Source organism: Psammomys obesus, unplaced genomic scaffold, assembly GCF_907164565.1.
Source record: "Psammomys obesus unplaced genomic scaffold, mPsaObe1.curated_primary_1811, whole genome shotgun sequence".
NCBI lineage: Eukaryota > Metazoa > Chordata > Mammalia > Rodentia > Muridae > Psammomys > Psammomys obesus.
Genome location: NW_026590809.1, coordinates 8,939,918 through 8,953,588, shown reverse-complemented (window position 1 = coordinate 8,953,588; position 13,671 = coordinate 8,939,918). Strand labels below are relative to the sequence as shown.

The 13,671-nt window shown below is 51.9% G+C and overlaps 2 protein-coding genes across 8 annotated transcripts in view; one reads left to right on the top strand and one right to left on the bottom strand.

The window, feature by feature from the left end:
* Positions 1-4,758, top strand: part of Pi4kb (phosphatidylinositol 4-kinase beta) — a 33,104-nt gene extending 28,346 nt beyond the window's left edge. For 3 of the 5 annotated variants that reach the window (XM_055609078.1, XM_055609079.1, XM_055609080.1), the window contains 3 exons: positions 2,329-2,461; positions 2,740-2,860; positions 3,885-4,758. In XM_055609078.1, coding sequence (XP_055465053.1) covers positions 2,329-2,461; positions 2,740-2,860; positions 3,885-4,066 — 436 coding nt within the window. In that variant the 3' untranslated portion in view covers positions 4,067-4,758. Of the gene's footprint in view, positions 1-2,328; positions 2,462-2,739; positions 2,861-3,457; positions 3,521-3,884 lie in introns of all 5 variants that reach the window. The other 2 variants (XM_055609081.1, XM_055609082.1) reach the window with 1 other exon arrangement.
* A 209-nt stretch (positions 4,759-4,967) lies between these two features.
* Znf687 (zinc finger protein 687) lies at positions 4,968-13,424 on the bottom strand. 3 transcript variants are annotated; one of them, XM_055609075.1, is made up of 9 exons: positions 13,319-13,424; positions 8,335-10,454; positions 8,001-8,179; positions 7,486-7,662; positions 7,214-7,376; positions 6,721-7,050; positions 6,518-6,630; positions 6,173-6,317; positions 4,968-6,062 (listed from the first exon to the last, which is right to left on the bottom strand). In XM_055609075.1, the coding sequence occupies exons 2-9, from the start codon at positions 10,435-10,437 to the stop codon at positions 5,571-5,573; spliced, it is 3,702 nt and encodes a 1,233-aa protein (XP_055465050.1). In that variant the 5' UTR covers positions 10,438-10,454; positions 13,319-13,424; the 3' UTR covers positions 4,968-5,570. The 3 variants fall into 3 exon arrangements, with proteins under 3 accessions (XP_055465050.1, XP_055465052.1, XP_055465051.1); XM_055609077.1 differs by lacking the exon at positions 13,319-13,424 and adding an exon at positions 13,110-13,303; XM_055609076.1 differs by lacking the exon at positions 13,319-13,424 and adding an exon at positions 11,791-11,862.
* Between the last annotated feature and the right edge of the window lie 247 nt (positions 13,425-13,671).

Sequence of the window (13,671 nt, the reverse complement as noted above, 5' to 3'; positions counted from 1 at the left end):
GGGGGGGGGGGGGGGGGGGGGGGGGGGGGGGGGGGGGGGGGAGTTAGCTTAACAATGTTGGGACCAAAATAATAATTTTTATATATTAATACTTGGAAGGATCCAATGTTATGACTCACTTCCTCACTCTTATTTCTGGAACATGTTCATTCTGGTAGTATCCCTGAATTAAGATTTTAGTAAAGTCTAGAGGGAAATTTGACAAAAGTGTCTTGTGGTAACTGAAAAGAGCATGCCCACTGGTGCAACCAATAAACCTACCTCCTTTTATTAAGTGTACTCCAGGGATTTCTAAATCGTATGAATTTCCAGTAAGTGGGATTTGTTAAGTTCTGAGTTTTAAAAGGTGAAATATAAATATTTTTAAATTTGTCCAAAGAAGTCAGTCAAGACAAATCAGAAAACAGTAAATTTTAAAAACAAAACAAAGCCCTCCATTTCAAAAGGAGTCTCAAAGCAGCTTTCTAGTAGGAGCTAGCCCTGCCCTGGTAGTTAAGAGAATAGGAGAAACTGCCTATCTGGCTTTGGGACATTGTGGGGTAGGAGTGTGGTCATTTGTTCTCTCTGGGTCTAGACAAGTAGAATTGTTCTGGCTCTCTAGATTGTGAGAATTCTGCTACACTGTTAGTGCTTTCCCTGAACTGGAAGGACTCAGGTTGGTCTTGCTTTCTCCACACCTCCTCTTTGAGCCTGTCTGACCAACTCAGAGGTGGCCCTCAGATGGGCTCAGTATGAGTGCTCAGCCTAACAAAGCCTCTATTGATAGGGAAAACACTGGTCATGCAGAATGGGCCAGGCCTCACATGCTTAGCATGCTAATTGTTCTTCCTACTGACATTAATGTGGGAATCACAAAGACCTGAGACTTAACTTCCTCTAACTCTTCACCCTCTACAGCTGGCCTGTAGTATATACCACAACTGGGCAGAAATGAGGGCTCATTTGTATAATCTTAGCACTTGGGAGGCTGGGGCAGGCTTGGGCCAGCCTGGACTACAGTGTAACGTAGCTTGCGGGAGGAGTAGGAGTGCCTGAGGAGACAGTTCAGTCCATAAGGTTATTAACCATAAAATCATGAGGACCTGAGTTCAATCCTCAGAACCTACATAAAAAGACTGGGAGTGGTGGCACACTTGTAATATATAACTCGATGGGGAAGCAGAAACCAAAGGATTTCCTGGGCTAGCTGTATAGGGATCCCAGTACTCAGGAGGCAGACACAGGTATATCTGAGACTTTGAGGTTAATTTAGTGAGTACAGACTAGGCAGGCAGGGCTATACAGACTGTGGCTTTTAGGGAATGATGCCTTAGGTTGACCCAGTTTGTGGGTCCACAAGCTGCACACATGTGGACCCACATGAACATGGACACACACACAAACATAAATTACGCTGAGTCTGCTTGCTTCTAATTGTTTTTCTCTACTGTTGTTCTGCAGTGGGCTAGTTAACAAATGAAAATAATCCCAGCACTCAGGAGGCAGAAATGGATAACTGAGTTTGAAGCCAATTTAGTCTATATAGTGAGCACCAGACCAGCTGAGACCCTGTCACCAAAAAAAGTTCAAACAGAAGCTGGGCATGGTGGCACATGCCTGTAATTCCAGCTCTTGGGAGGCAGATACAGGCAGATAGATCTCTATGTGTTTAAGGCCAGCCTGGTCTACAAAGCAAGTCCTGCATAGCCTGGGCCACACAGAGAGCCCTGTCTCAAAAAAACTTAAAAAAAAAAAAAAATTAAACAGGTAAACTAACTCTGAATGAGGTTATCTCCTCATTCAGACAGGTTCTCTCATTCAGACAGCGAGGTAGCGGCTGGAGGCTCAGAGACCTTTTTTCCTTACCTGTGTGTTTACTACTATTTCATGTTTGGGTACTCAAAGTACAATTTAGGAGAACCAAGCATGTATCAGTCTGGCTTCAACTCTGTATTTGAAGAAGACCCTCAATTCAGAATCCTCTACTTCCCAAGGGCTACAGGCATTTGGCGTCATTTACACTCAGTTTATGTTGTGTTAGGAAACAAAGCTAGACACCCAGGGCCTCCTGCATTTTAGGCAGGCATTCTCCCATCCTCAGCCTTGTGATAATCTTAAAACTACTTTTATTAAGCTGCTAATAATTGAATTTTGTACCCCAATCTTCCTTTGTAGTTTTCTGACTTCCTTTTCATTGCTAGATTTAGATCCTGGGAAATTGACCCAGACTTGTAAGCAACAGGAAACGTGGCTGGGGCCTCCCACGTCCAATAGGGTGAGACCAGTGTTACAGCTTGAGATCCAACCTAAGCCAAACTTACTGTTGCCTCTTCTCCTCCCCTTCCTCAGACACAATGGGAACATCCTTCTGGATGCAGAAGGTCATATCATCCACATCGACTTTGGCTTCATCCTTTCCAGCTCACCCCGAAACCTGGGCTTCGAGACATCAGCCTTTAAGCTGACCACAGAGTTTGTGGATGTGAGTCAAAAAGAGAGGCGCCTCCAGGGGTCACTGTGCTCTTCCTATGAGAGGAAGATGAGCTCCCCCAGAGTAGAAACCTCAACAGAAATGGCAGTAAGGATGAGGCAGGATTTCCTGGGAGCATTCTTACGAGAAAAAAATAAAAATAAAAAATTTACAAAACTGAAAATAGTGACATTTAACATGATTTGTCTTAAGGAAGTTCTAGGGAGGCCCATGGGAAAAGGACCTACCAGAATTCCTCTGTGCAAACAAGACCCTCTCCTCACTTCCAGGTAATGGGTGGCCTCAATGGTGACATGTTCAACTACTACAAGATGCTCATGCTGCAAGGACTGATTGCTGCTCGGAAGCACATGGACAAGGTGGTGCAGATTGTGGAGATCATGCAGCAAGGTGCGGGCTTAGGCGGCCTCACTTGGCCTCAAGTTGGGTTTCCTGGAACTTAGAACTTTTAGGAAGTTGACCCTACCTCAAGACTCATGTGGGGGAGCATTTCTCAGGGGGGGTTCCATTTTCCCTTTAGACCATTCTTCACCCTGGCAGAAGAGAGGTTGGGGGGAGGGGCAGAAGAGGAGCAACAGAAAGCTCTAGGTACCTCATGTGGTAAACACACCCATTTTCAGCCTCCAGGTCTTTCCAGTCTTCTTCCATTCAGCTGTTTTCTCAGTCTCCTTTTTCTGCCAATTCTGATACTTCTACCCACACTTTTCTCCTCTTACACTTCACCTGACTGCCCTGACCTTAGCTACACTTCAAGCCACCACCCTTTTCCTACTAACCTAATCCTCTCTGAACTGAGTCCTTCCTACCTCATCTTTTTTTTTTTTCTTTCTTTCTTCACTCTGCTGCTTCCTCAGTCCTTCAGTTTTGTGCAAAGGATCCCCTCCTCTCCCAGTTCCTCTGGGCCCCCTTATTCCCTCTGCCCCAGACTCCAGCCAGTTACCCTGACTAAGCTGCCAGTCTCCTTCCCCATCCTTGCCCCTGCCACAGGTTGCCGCTGTTGCTCAGGAGCATCTCTGTCTGGCCCCGTGCTGACGGTGGCCCAGGTCATCTGTGAGTGTCAGACCTAGCATAGGCAAGAGGCCTGCCACCAGATAAGTGCAGGGCCCATTCCCAGAGCCTCTTCCCAGCCTTCCCTCTGGGCCCTAAGACTTCTCTCCAATGCTCACTGGGGAAAATTGTGGGCTTGCCTTTCCCTATTCTGCCCACATACTCCCACCTACAGAACTTACAAAGGAGTATGGGATGAGGATGGACTAAAAACAAGGCCCCCAAATTACTTTTCTCTGCACAAGCAAAATTGCTGTATACCATCAGGGATCCTGGCGGTGGGGAGGGAAGGGTACTTTTGTCTAACTACTGGCCTGCCTTCCTAATTGTCCATGATCGATCCTTAATTGCTACTGCTTCCCCCCAGGTTCCCAGCTTCCTTGCTTCCACGGCTCCAGCACCATTCGTAACCTCAAGGAGAGGTTCCACATGAGCATGACCGAGGAGCAGCTGCAGCTCCTGGTAGAGCAGATGGTGGATGGCAGCATGAGGTCCATCACCACCAAACTCTACGATGGCTTCCAGTACCTCACCAATGGCATCATGTGACACCCTTCTCAGGCCTGGAAGTGGTGGGTTTAAAGGCATCCTCCCTAGGAGGATCCTTGCCTAAGAAACCCCAAATCATAAAACCCCACCTACCTAACCATCTATCCAAGGAAAATGGAAGGCAAGAAATACAAAGGATCATGTGATGACCATGAGAGCTTTCCAGAGGGAGGGTAGGAGAGTCAACCCTGGGGTCCAGAGTTGTTGGGGCATCCCCACCTCTTGCTGTGTCAGTATTACCACCTGACAGATCCTAGGACTCACTGCCCTCCAGAGAACACAGGTGATGAACACGAGGAGGACTGGGGACCTTCTTCCCTTTTCCAGGGTCTCGGAGGTTTTCTACAAACCATCTTTTTATTTTCCCTGGGTCCCAGCAAGTTGAGAGGAGTGGGTTCTTGGCACTTAGGACTTAGTCCTATGTTTGGCCATGCTGCTGCCCAACTCTATCCCCTCCCAGGGGATGACCCCTAACCCACATTCCCTGACTATAGGTTTCTGCACTTGCTGAGGTTCCCGATTACCAGGTTAAGGAAGGGAACTGACACAATCCCTCTTATGTATTGAGGGTATTGGCCTAGCCATGGGGAATTTCTTACCTTGATATCCTTTCCTCACACCCAGGGAAATAGTTTGTTTTTTTTTTTTTTTTTTTTTAATTTTGTTTGAAATAAAGTCCTTAGTTAGCCATCTGTGTCTTGTCTGAGTTGCTTCTGGAGGTGGGTGTGTGTGTGTGTGTCCAGAAATATAAAGGCACCAGACACAGAAGATGAAAGAAGATTGCTTTTTCCATCTGTCTTTGTCAATTCCTCCTCTTCCCTGAGAAGGGCTTCCCCAGTTCTGACTCGCCCCCTCCCTATCAGTACACATTGTCCAACTCACATAAAAAGAAAAGCCTGAATGGGGATCACAAGCAGTTTTAATGGTCTGGTTTTCTCCCTCTTGTTTCTCCCACTATTAGTATTATTACTACAAGAATAAAGGATTCCTAAGAGCCTGTCCTCTCCTCTCCCTGGACCCCACTTGACAGGATGCATTCCCACCAACCCCCCCACCCCTAAATTTCTGGGGGAAAAAAACCAAATGGAAGGCACTGCAGGGATCGGGGTGGAGGTGTTAGTGCCAATGAATGTTGGAGGAGGGGATACTAGGGTAGAACCTTTCCCAGAGGAAGAAATCTAGCAGGGGGGGGTAGAAGCTAGACCCTGTGCATCCTTTAGTCCTTCCCTGTGCCTGTCTAGCAGGCTGGCCAAGGTCCCATCCTCCCACCCAGCTACTGGGGGTCTGCAGCCAGGAGCATTAGTGTTGGATTCAGAAAGAAAGGAGGGCCCAGGGGCCAAACCCAAGAGGGAGGAGGGTACAAGTCACTAGAATCCTCAAAAACCTTTCCCTCAGGTGGAGAGAATGATTAAAATAAATGTTAAACTCCCCAGCCTAGGGAGGTGACAGCAGCAGTGAAACCCAAATCCCGGGAAAAAGGACTGGTTAATCCTAGGCCTAGGACCTAGTTGTCTCCGCTGCCTCCCTGCCGGGCCCTGATAAATGCCATGCCATGCGTGCGGAAATGTGTCTTGAGATTCAGAGGACTATCACAGCTCTTGCCACAGACCTTACAAGTCAAAGGACCTCCTGAAGCAGGCAAAGGTGAATCTCCACCCTCTGGGTCAGAGCGTAATGGAGGAGCCTCTTCTTCCACATCTCCCAGTGCTAGGGCACTGGCTTTACCCCCGGCACGTCTCTTCTTGTGGCTAATGAACCGGTGGCGGCTCAAGGAGCCCGGGGAAGCAAAGCACAAGCCACAGTCAAGGCACTGCTGAGTGCCACCATCCACCCTCAACCCCACAAGGCTCTGTTCTGCTGAGCCACTGCTCCTACAGCGCAGAGGACCGTGGCCTCCTGACCCAGGGCCACCCCTCAGGGACTTGGCTGGTGGTGTTGTACTGTCAGGCTCCTCACTGCATGAGTCAGAAGACTGGCGGCGTTTCCGTCCTGGCCCCTGGAGAAAAGTGGAAGAAACTGGGCCTCACCATCACCCTGGCTTCCTAAGACCAAGGTCTCACTAGTTTCTCACTCCCATGACATAGTACAAGGAGATCCTTTGCTTACCTGGGTTCTGCCCCCAGAGCCTCGAACCATAGTGCCTCCTCGGCCAGGAGGAGACTGGGTCCCAAGAGGCAAGCCATGCCGTACCTGGACATGCTTCTCCAGGATCAGGCGACTACTAAAGGTGCGCTTTCCCTCTGTGCAATACCTAGCAGAGGTAAAAAGTGGACAAGATGGCACCAGAGGCACAGACTAAGACCCATACACAGCTCCTGAGAGAAGGAAGGCTGCCAGAGCAAAAGGTGGCCTCAACCTTCAGTTCCCTCAAGCAAGAGGCAGGTGGACAGGTATTCTGGGAGTATGGGTCACCTTCCAGAAAGAAAGAGGGAATGATGAATAAAGGGTTACCTGCATGGGTAAACTCGCTTGATTCCCTCATGGTTGACCCTGACATGGCGCCTCAGGCTGGGGGCAGAGCAGAAGGAGCGCTCACACAGGCGACATGGGAACTTTTTCACTGACTGGAGAGCAAGGGGTGGGCAATTTCAGTCACTCATGTCAATCCAAGGCTACCTTCCAGCCCACCGTACCCAAGGTGAAAGCCAGCTCACCTTGCCGTGCTCCTTCTTCATGTGAGTCACATACTCATCACGCTCAGGAAACCACGAGTGACAGAGGCCACAAGTCCAGCCCCCAGGCCCCCCACCCCCACCTTTGATGCCTTTGTTTCCCAGTTCACGACGGGGTCGTTTGGTTGGGCGAGGAGGCTCAGGGGAGCTGGGTAGCTCCTCTTCAGAAGATGAGGTGGATTCCTCAGTAGCAGGGGGTGCCTCTGCCTGAGACACAGGCAGCTCCTCAGGCTCAGTCTTGGGGGTCAGAAGGGCACCTGCAGTCCCTTTCCCACCTGCCTCTTCCCCCAAACGTCCAGACTGATGAGTGTTCTATAAGAGGAAGACAAGGAGAATGGCTATGTGGGGGACAGCCTGGTTTTGCCAAAGTCCTCACTTCACCCTGCTCCCCACTGCCAGAGGGTTATATTATCCTAGTTCAAGTCAAAACAGCTAGCTAAGTACCCATTTCCCTAGTCATTTGCTTCTCCTGTACCTTGAGATGTTCCAGCATGGTCCTTTTTTGGGCAAAAAGCAGAGGACAAGATGGGCACTTAAAGACACTGACTCGCTGGGGCAGCAAGTGTTGGTCAAAGTGTGAGGAGAGGAGGGGTTTATGAGTGAAGACTGTGTCACACATGGCACACTTATAGATCAGCCTGTGGGGGCAGAAGGGTCAGTGTGAACACAATGGGATAGAAGAGCCAAACCCTGCACCCCACCCTCCAGTCCACCACCACTTTGTCATGCTCCCTCCCCAGGTCTCACTTGGCTTGCTGGGTGAGGAAGCTGGGATGCTGGGAGTAGAGGTGGGCATGGGCGCTGGGTGCAGACTTGAAGGCCATGGGGCAGATGGGGCACTTGTGGAAAACTTCGCAGTGTGAAGCCTGTATGTGAGACTTGATGGAGTTCACACCCCCAAACACCACCGCACAGCTGGGACACCTTGGAGAGGAAGTAGGAGGCACTGCAGTGAGGTAGGGGCATTTCCAGCACCCCACTTGTTCTTGAAGACAGTGGATTTCAAAAGAAAATCAGAAAAGGAGCATGAGAAGACAGAGAAAGCAAGGAGGCCCAGTCCCCAGGAGAGGCCTGAGGAGGCAGAGCTGGAGTTCCACAAGGGGCCCACTCTCCATTGCTCCCACAGTATATGACATGATGGCAGGGTATATAAGGTGTGTCAACACGATAGGAAAGTTGATGGTTCTCCTCGAGAAGCCATCAAAAAGGTTACTGCTACAAAACAGATCCTGAAGTTCTATGGGGAGGTGAGTGTGAGGCACCTGTATCCTACGCGGCGAGAGAAATGAAGACAGGCATCTCGAAGATGGGTCTGAAAACTGGCTTGTAGGAAATTGCCCCCACACTCAGGACAGACATGAGGGGGTCGGTTCTTATGTGTGCGCTGGTGGGCACTGAAGCTGCATCGATTGGGGAGCATCATGGGGCAGGATGGGCACACCTGTCAAGAGGTTAAACAAAGTCAAGCTGATGAGGGGTGTCCTGTACTGAAGCGCATTACTTTGTCTAAGTAAGTTCCCAGTACCTTCATAGATTTTTATCTCCGTAATATCTGGCTGTCCCTTCCCCCAGAGAAGGGAAAGAGAGACAACTCACATTGCTGGTAGAGCCAAGCGCAGGAGGGCCCAACTGCTGGAAGTGGGCTGCCATGCCAGCCTTGTCCCGGCACTGCTCCTTACACTCCAGACAGCGAAAGCACGTGTAAACAGAGGCAGCAGCAGGAGCAGGTGGTTCTGTTGGGAGTGGCAGCACAGGGGCTTCAGTGGCAACTGCAGTAATGGTAGAGGAAGTGACAGCCCCCTCCCCCTTGCCCAAAACAGGCAAGGCCAGAGGTCCAGGAACAGGTGGGACAGCCACAGGCAGTAAGGGTGTGATGTCTGGCTGCCCCACCATCTGGTCAAGGGCTACAGGCCTCATGACTAAATGTGAGCACTGCATGACAAGCCCCTTGTCCTTGTGCTCACGGGCATGCAGGAGCAGGCTACACTTGTTGAAGAAGACCAGGCGACGGGCACAGTGGTTACAGGTGACCTCTATACGCATGCTTCTGCGATCATAGTGCCGTGCCAGGCTCTTCTCCAGTGAGAAGGCATCCCCACACTCAAGGCAACGGTAGCCTGTTGGAGGCAGGGCCAGCCCAGCCTCAGCTGGCGGACTCAGGTTTGGTCTATAAGCAGGCAACAGATTCTTGCTGTTGAGGATCTTGTTGAAGGCCTCCACCAGGCTGGACTGGGTCCGAGAGATCACTGAGCCTCCTGCTGTGCCTGGCCCAGTAGCAGACTTAGAAGGCTGTACCATCACCACTGAGGCACCATTTACCTTCTGCCCCCCAAGGCCTAATCCTGCCCGCACCTCAGCCTTGGGCAGAGTTTGGGGCACTAGACCTAACACATTCTTAGTCATAGTCTTAGGGTTGGTGGCATTTCCCCCTGGCAGAACCACAGCTTTGCGGGCAACACTAGCTGCCATTAGCATGGCAGTGCTAGCATTCTGGATGGTAGCCACAGGCAACACTGTACCTTTCAGCCTTGTGCCATCACCCAACTGGACACTCACCACCTTTGGACCCTCAGGGGCTGGAGTAACAGGGGACAGTTTAAGGAAGCTAGCCTCAGCCAGGAAGGCCCCTTCAGCCAAAGGGGCAGGAGGATCGGGTTCTGAGGGAACCCGAGTTACAGTTCTTGTGATATTCCCACAGGATGTTTTAATAGTCTTGATCCGCACCTTGAGGGGCCTAGACAAGCTGGAGGAGGTAGGGGAATCATTGCTGTCCTCGTCTGCAGCCTCAGCTCCACTAGAGGGACTCTGGGGACTTCTTGGAGGAGACTTGTCCACTGTTCCCTCATCTTCTTCCTTCAGAGGTTTACAACTGGGTGCCTTTACAGGGGAAGCAGGAGGGCTCTGGTGTCCTGGAGACTGCTTGAAGGACACCCCAGCCACCTGGGGAGGTGAGGCACTGGCGGGGATGCCTGCTGCCTCAGGGCTGGAGCCTGAGCTTCTCTGGGTTAGGCCCTGGGAATGGGGGGGACTGCATCTTTCCTGTTTCACAGCCCCTGGTGGCAGGAGAGAACTAGGAGGCAGCAGGGATGAGCCATTTTCTGGGGCCAGCTCAAAAGGCGTGGAGAAAGGAGTCACATCAACATCCTGAGGTGGGGAAGGTTCAGGAGGTAGGGGATCTGAGCGATCTCCTGGTTCAGACCTAAAATGGGCAAAGAGGTTCAAACATGTTTTGCCTTCGATAGCTTTTTCTTTCCAGGCATCCCCACTGGCAGGAGCTGGAGAATGGGTGGTTTCTGAGAGGGATGGCTCAGGATCCCCAAATCCATTTTGCATCAGACAAGATCCTTCCTTAGTTACATCCCCAGCCTTGGTCTCTTCCTCTCCTGAATCCCCGGTCAGGATCTCTGACTGCTCTGGACACACTGTATTCTTGACAATGACACTGACTGTGGAAGTATCCGGTGGTTGTGGAAGGCCACGATCAGAGGCCTCAACTGGACTCTCAGGGCTATCCTCAGCAGCTGTTGCCACCACTTCTCTGTCTTTAGAATCACCTCCTACACTGGGTTCTGGCTTCCCTTGACCTCCTGGTCCCTCATTTTCTTCTGGCCCAGAGTGAATGGCTTCATTTGCATCAATGTCAGGGATGTCAAAAGCAGCAAGGAGGTCATCAAAATCAGGGGTCTTCATGTCCCCCATAGCGACAGGTCCCAGACCTAATGAAAACAGCAAGAGTGATGAGAAACCCAGATGTCTGAAACAGAGACCCTGAACTCGCTCTCTCAGTAACTCTGTCTTTATCCCCTCCAACTTGGTACATTTCTACCATTTTGTGAATTCATCACATTGTGAATCCTAGAGAGCTGCTTGAGGTATATTCAGTGAGCCAAATCTTAAAATCAGGTTAGTGAGAATATACCAGGAAGTGCCGGAATCAAAATCCAGAGAAAACCAGAGATTCTTAGGAATACACAGAAGAGTAAGAGATATTAAGGGTTTTCAGTTTCTCAGCTAAAATCAGATCAACCATTCCTGTGCCTGGCACAGAACCAACTCACCAACAGAAATATTAAGGAGGATGACAGACTGACATAATGCTCTAGGTTTCAGGGCTTATTTGTGTCAGTATGGGATCAATTCATATTCTTCATGAAATATGAATTGGAGGTCCACAGAGATCGCAAAGGCCAGATACACAGAGCAGCAGCAATTAAAGTGAAGACTTGTATTTCTCTACCTTTAGCTTTATCACCACTGTTTAAGCAAGTTACTTCACTGCCTTACTTTTGCTGTTTCAAAGAGTGGTCAAGTAATCCATTTATTAAAGTTCTACACAAAAAAATTATATGCATGAGTATCAAACCCAGAATACAAATTATTAATGCAGCTGGGCCAAATAAGGACATGTGAGGTCAAGAAGAAGCTGGCTTAGGGAAGGAATATGCACTGGACACTTAGGGCCAGGGTCAGAGGTCATCTAAAGTCATATGGAGCCACTCCTGGCACCTGGAGCTCTAGTATGGTCAGCAGGAGAAAGAGATTCAAGGTAGAAAGAATAAGAAACAGAGAGGCAAAGGGTGTGGGGAGAGGCCTAGTCACAAGGGCCCTAGCTGTGTCCTCTCCTGTCACAAACACCTGCTGCTTGCTCATCTACCTTCCCCAGTGTCTTCCCTCCTCTGCCTTGCTCTCTCAGGGTTAAGACTCCAGGGTCCAAGCTGATCCAACATAGCTGCCACAATAGGGAAAAGCTCCTCCTTCCCACTTCATTTCTGTTCTAAGTTCCTCACCCTGTCTACTCTCTAACTCAAACTCCATCTTTGTGGGTAACAACTTAGGAAGTCTCTCAAAACCTTAACCTGGCCCAGTGGGGATTGGGGTAGTCCCATAAGATTTATGTGTCACTAAGGCAACAAGGAGGCCAGACTGTGGGAGACCCAAGCTCTACCTTTTTAACCATAAGCATTTCTGTATCTAGGAAGAAGCAACGAAGAAAGGACAAATTTGCTCCCCTTTACACATTCCCTGCCCATTTCCTAGGGCCAATTCTCTCACCTCTTTCCAGCCTTCAGACTGTAACTGGAGACAGTCCCAGCAGGTAGTGGCTGGCATTGCAAGGACCAAGGTGGGTGTGGGGGGGGGCCAGGGTACCAACTAGAGGAAAAAAGGGGAGTCTTCCTTGTACCTTACTCCTCTACTCAATTCTACACATTCCAGGTTTAAACAAAGCCCTTGGCTCTGGCAAGATGAATCGCTAGTTCCCTCTTCAATTCGGCTCCCCTAGGTCGGGAGACCTGGGCTACCTTCCCACTAAACCTCCCAGCAGGGTGGGTCGGTGGAGTACAAACCAACTGGGACTATGACAACACCTGCGAACTTGCCTCTCCCAACCCTCTGGCGTGCAAGTGACTTGGAGGTCATCCGATAGCCACCTGGAGCAGACAGTGGGCCAAGCAGAGAGGCTTAAGGCCAAATCAGCTACCAGGCCTCTGGAGCTGCCATCCCTTACCCCTTCCCTCCCCCCCCGCCCCCCGTTCTCCAAAAGCAAAAAGAAGAGGCTTAACAGCAAGAGGGTGAGCAGACTCTGGTCGGGTGGGGGCTCCATTGCTCTTTGCCCAAGGCCTGCAGCGCAGAGCAAAAAAAAAAGAAAAAGAAAAAAAAAAAAAAAAACAAAAAAAACCGAAGGGGCCAGAGCACGGCCGGGGGCGATTAGGCTGCGGCCAAGCTGGGCAGCCGGAGGCATTTAAGTCCCTGCCATCTGCCAGGGACTGGCGCGGGAAGCAAGTCTGGGGTTTCGGGCCGGGGACGAGAAGGAGTACATGAAAAAGCTGGAGGGTAAACTGAGGCGAGTGGTGCTTCTTTCACTTTCACCGACTAAGAGCTCAAGATTGGGCCTCAGCTAGGCCAGGCCCTTTAGGATCTGCGGCGCTGCACACTGGGGACCAGGACTCCCCAGAAGTGGGGAGTAGCGTGAGGGGAGTGGAGACACAAGAGGGGGCGGTCCCTGCGTGACTCTAAGCTCTGCAGCCAGGTCAGTCCCAACTCGAACCTGGTCCCCTTCATCTCGGCGCGCTGCGCAGCCTGCCCCGGCCCCGACCCTCAGAGACTCTCTCGAGACCCGAGTGATTGCAAAGCGCGCAGCAGGCTCGCGGCGCCAGCTTAAGTCCTGCCCGGGCCCGGACGCTGACCAACACCCGGTCCGGGATGCAGACTCCGCTCCGGCTGGGCCTGATTCCCCCGCCCCCACCGCCCGGCACGGACACCATTTTAGGTCGCGACATCCCGCAGCCTCCAGTCCCCCGGCCGCACTCCGACCGCCTCCCGGTCTAGGAGCGCCAGGACTTAGGGGTCCAGGAGCCCCCCTCCCACATTACCGGACTACAGGCAGCGCTCTCGACAAACTGGAGTTCCCGCCGGCGGCCCTCGAGCAAGAAGACGGCGACCCCGCCGGGCAGGCAGCCGCCCGAGGGGGCGGCGGCACGGAGAAGGGGGTAGTTGACCAAGTGGGGGGAGGGGCAGGGGCATTTACCCGCCCCCCCGGGGGGCGGAGCCAAGGGCGGGTATGTGGCGCGAGCACGCTTACTTGTTCGGCTCCGAGTGCGGGCTGAGCCCCCACGGCCTCCGCCCGGGTCCGGCCGCCGCCGCCGCCGCCGCCGCCGCCCTCTCCGCGGCCGCCTCTACTTCCTGCTTCTCTCCGCTTCGGCCTCCCCTCTCCCTCCGCTCCCTCCGCGCTCCCGGTCCGGGCGGCCCGCTTTCATACTCGCCATTGGCCGGCGGGCCCGTCGCTCAGCCCTGAGCCCCGCCCGGCCCCGTACGGGGTTGGCCTTCGGCACCCCGCTCGGAACTGGCCCCTCACGGTCGCCTCGCCGCCATTGGGCGGAGGGCCTGGGCCCTGCGGAGACGCCTCCCCCCATTGGCTGCGCCCGAGTCCACCTG

Excerpts from the sequence above, each read along its gene's own strand:
- Znf687 (XM_055609075.1), bottom strand. The coding sequence starts at position 10,437 with ATGGGGGACATGAAGACCCCTGATTTTGATGACCTCCTTGCTGCTTTT. Across the intron at positions 8,180-8,334 it reads CGCTTGGCTCTACCAGCAAT|GTGTGCCCATCCTGCCCCAT; the intron begins GTGAGTTGTCTC and ends ACCTCTTGACAG. Across the intron at positions 7,663-8,000 it reads TCTCGCCGCGTAGGATACAG|GTGTCCCAGCTGTGCGGTGG; the intron begins GTGCCTCACACT and ends TTCCTCTCCAAG.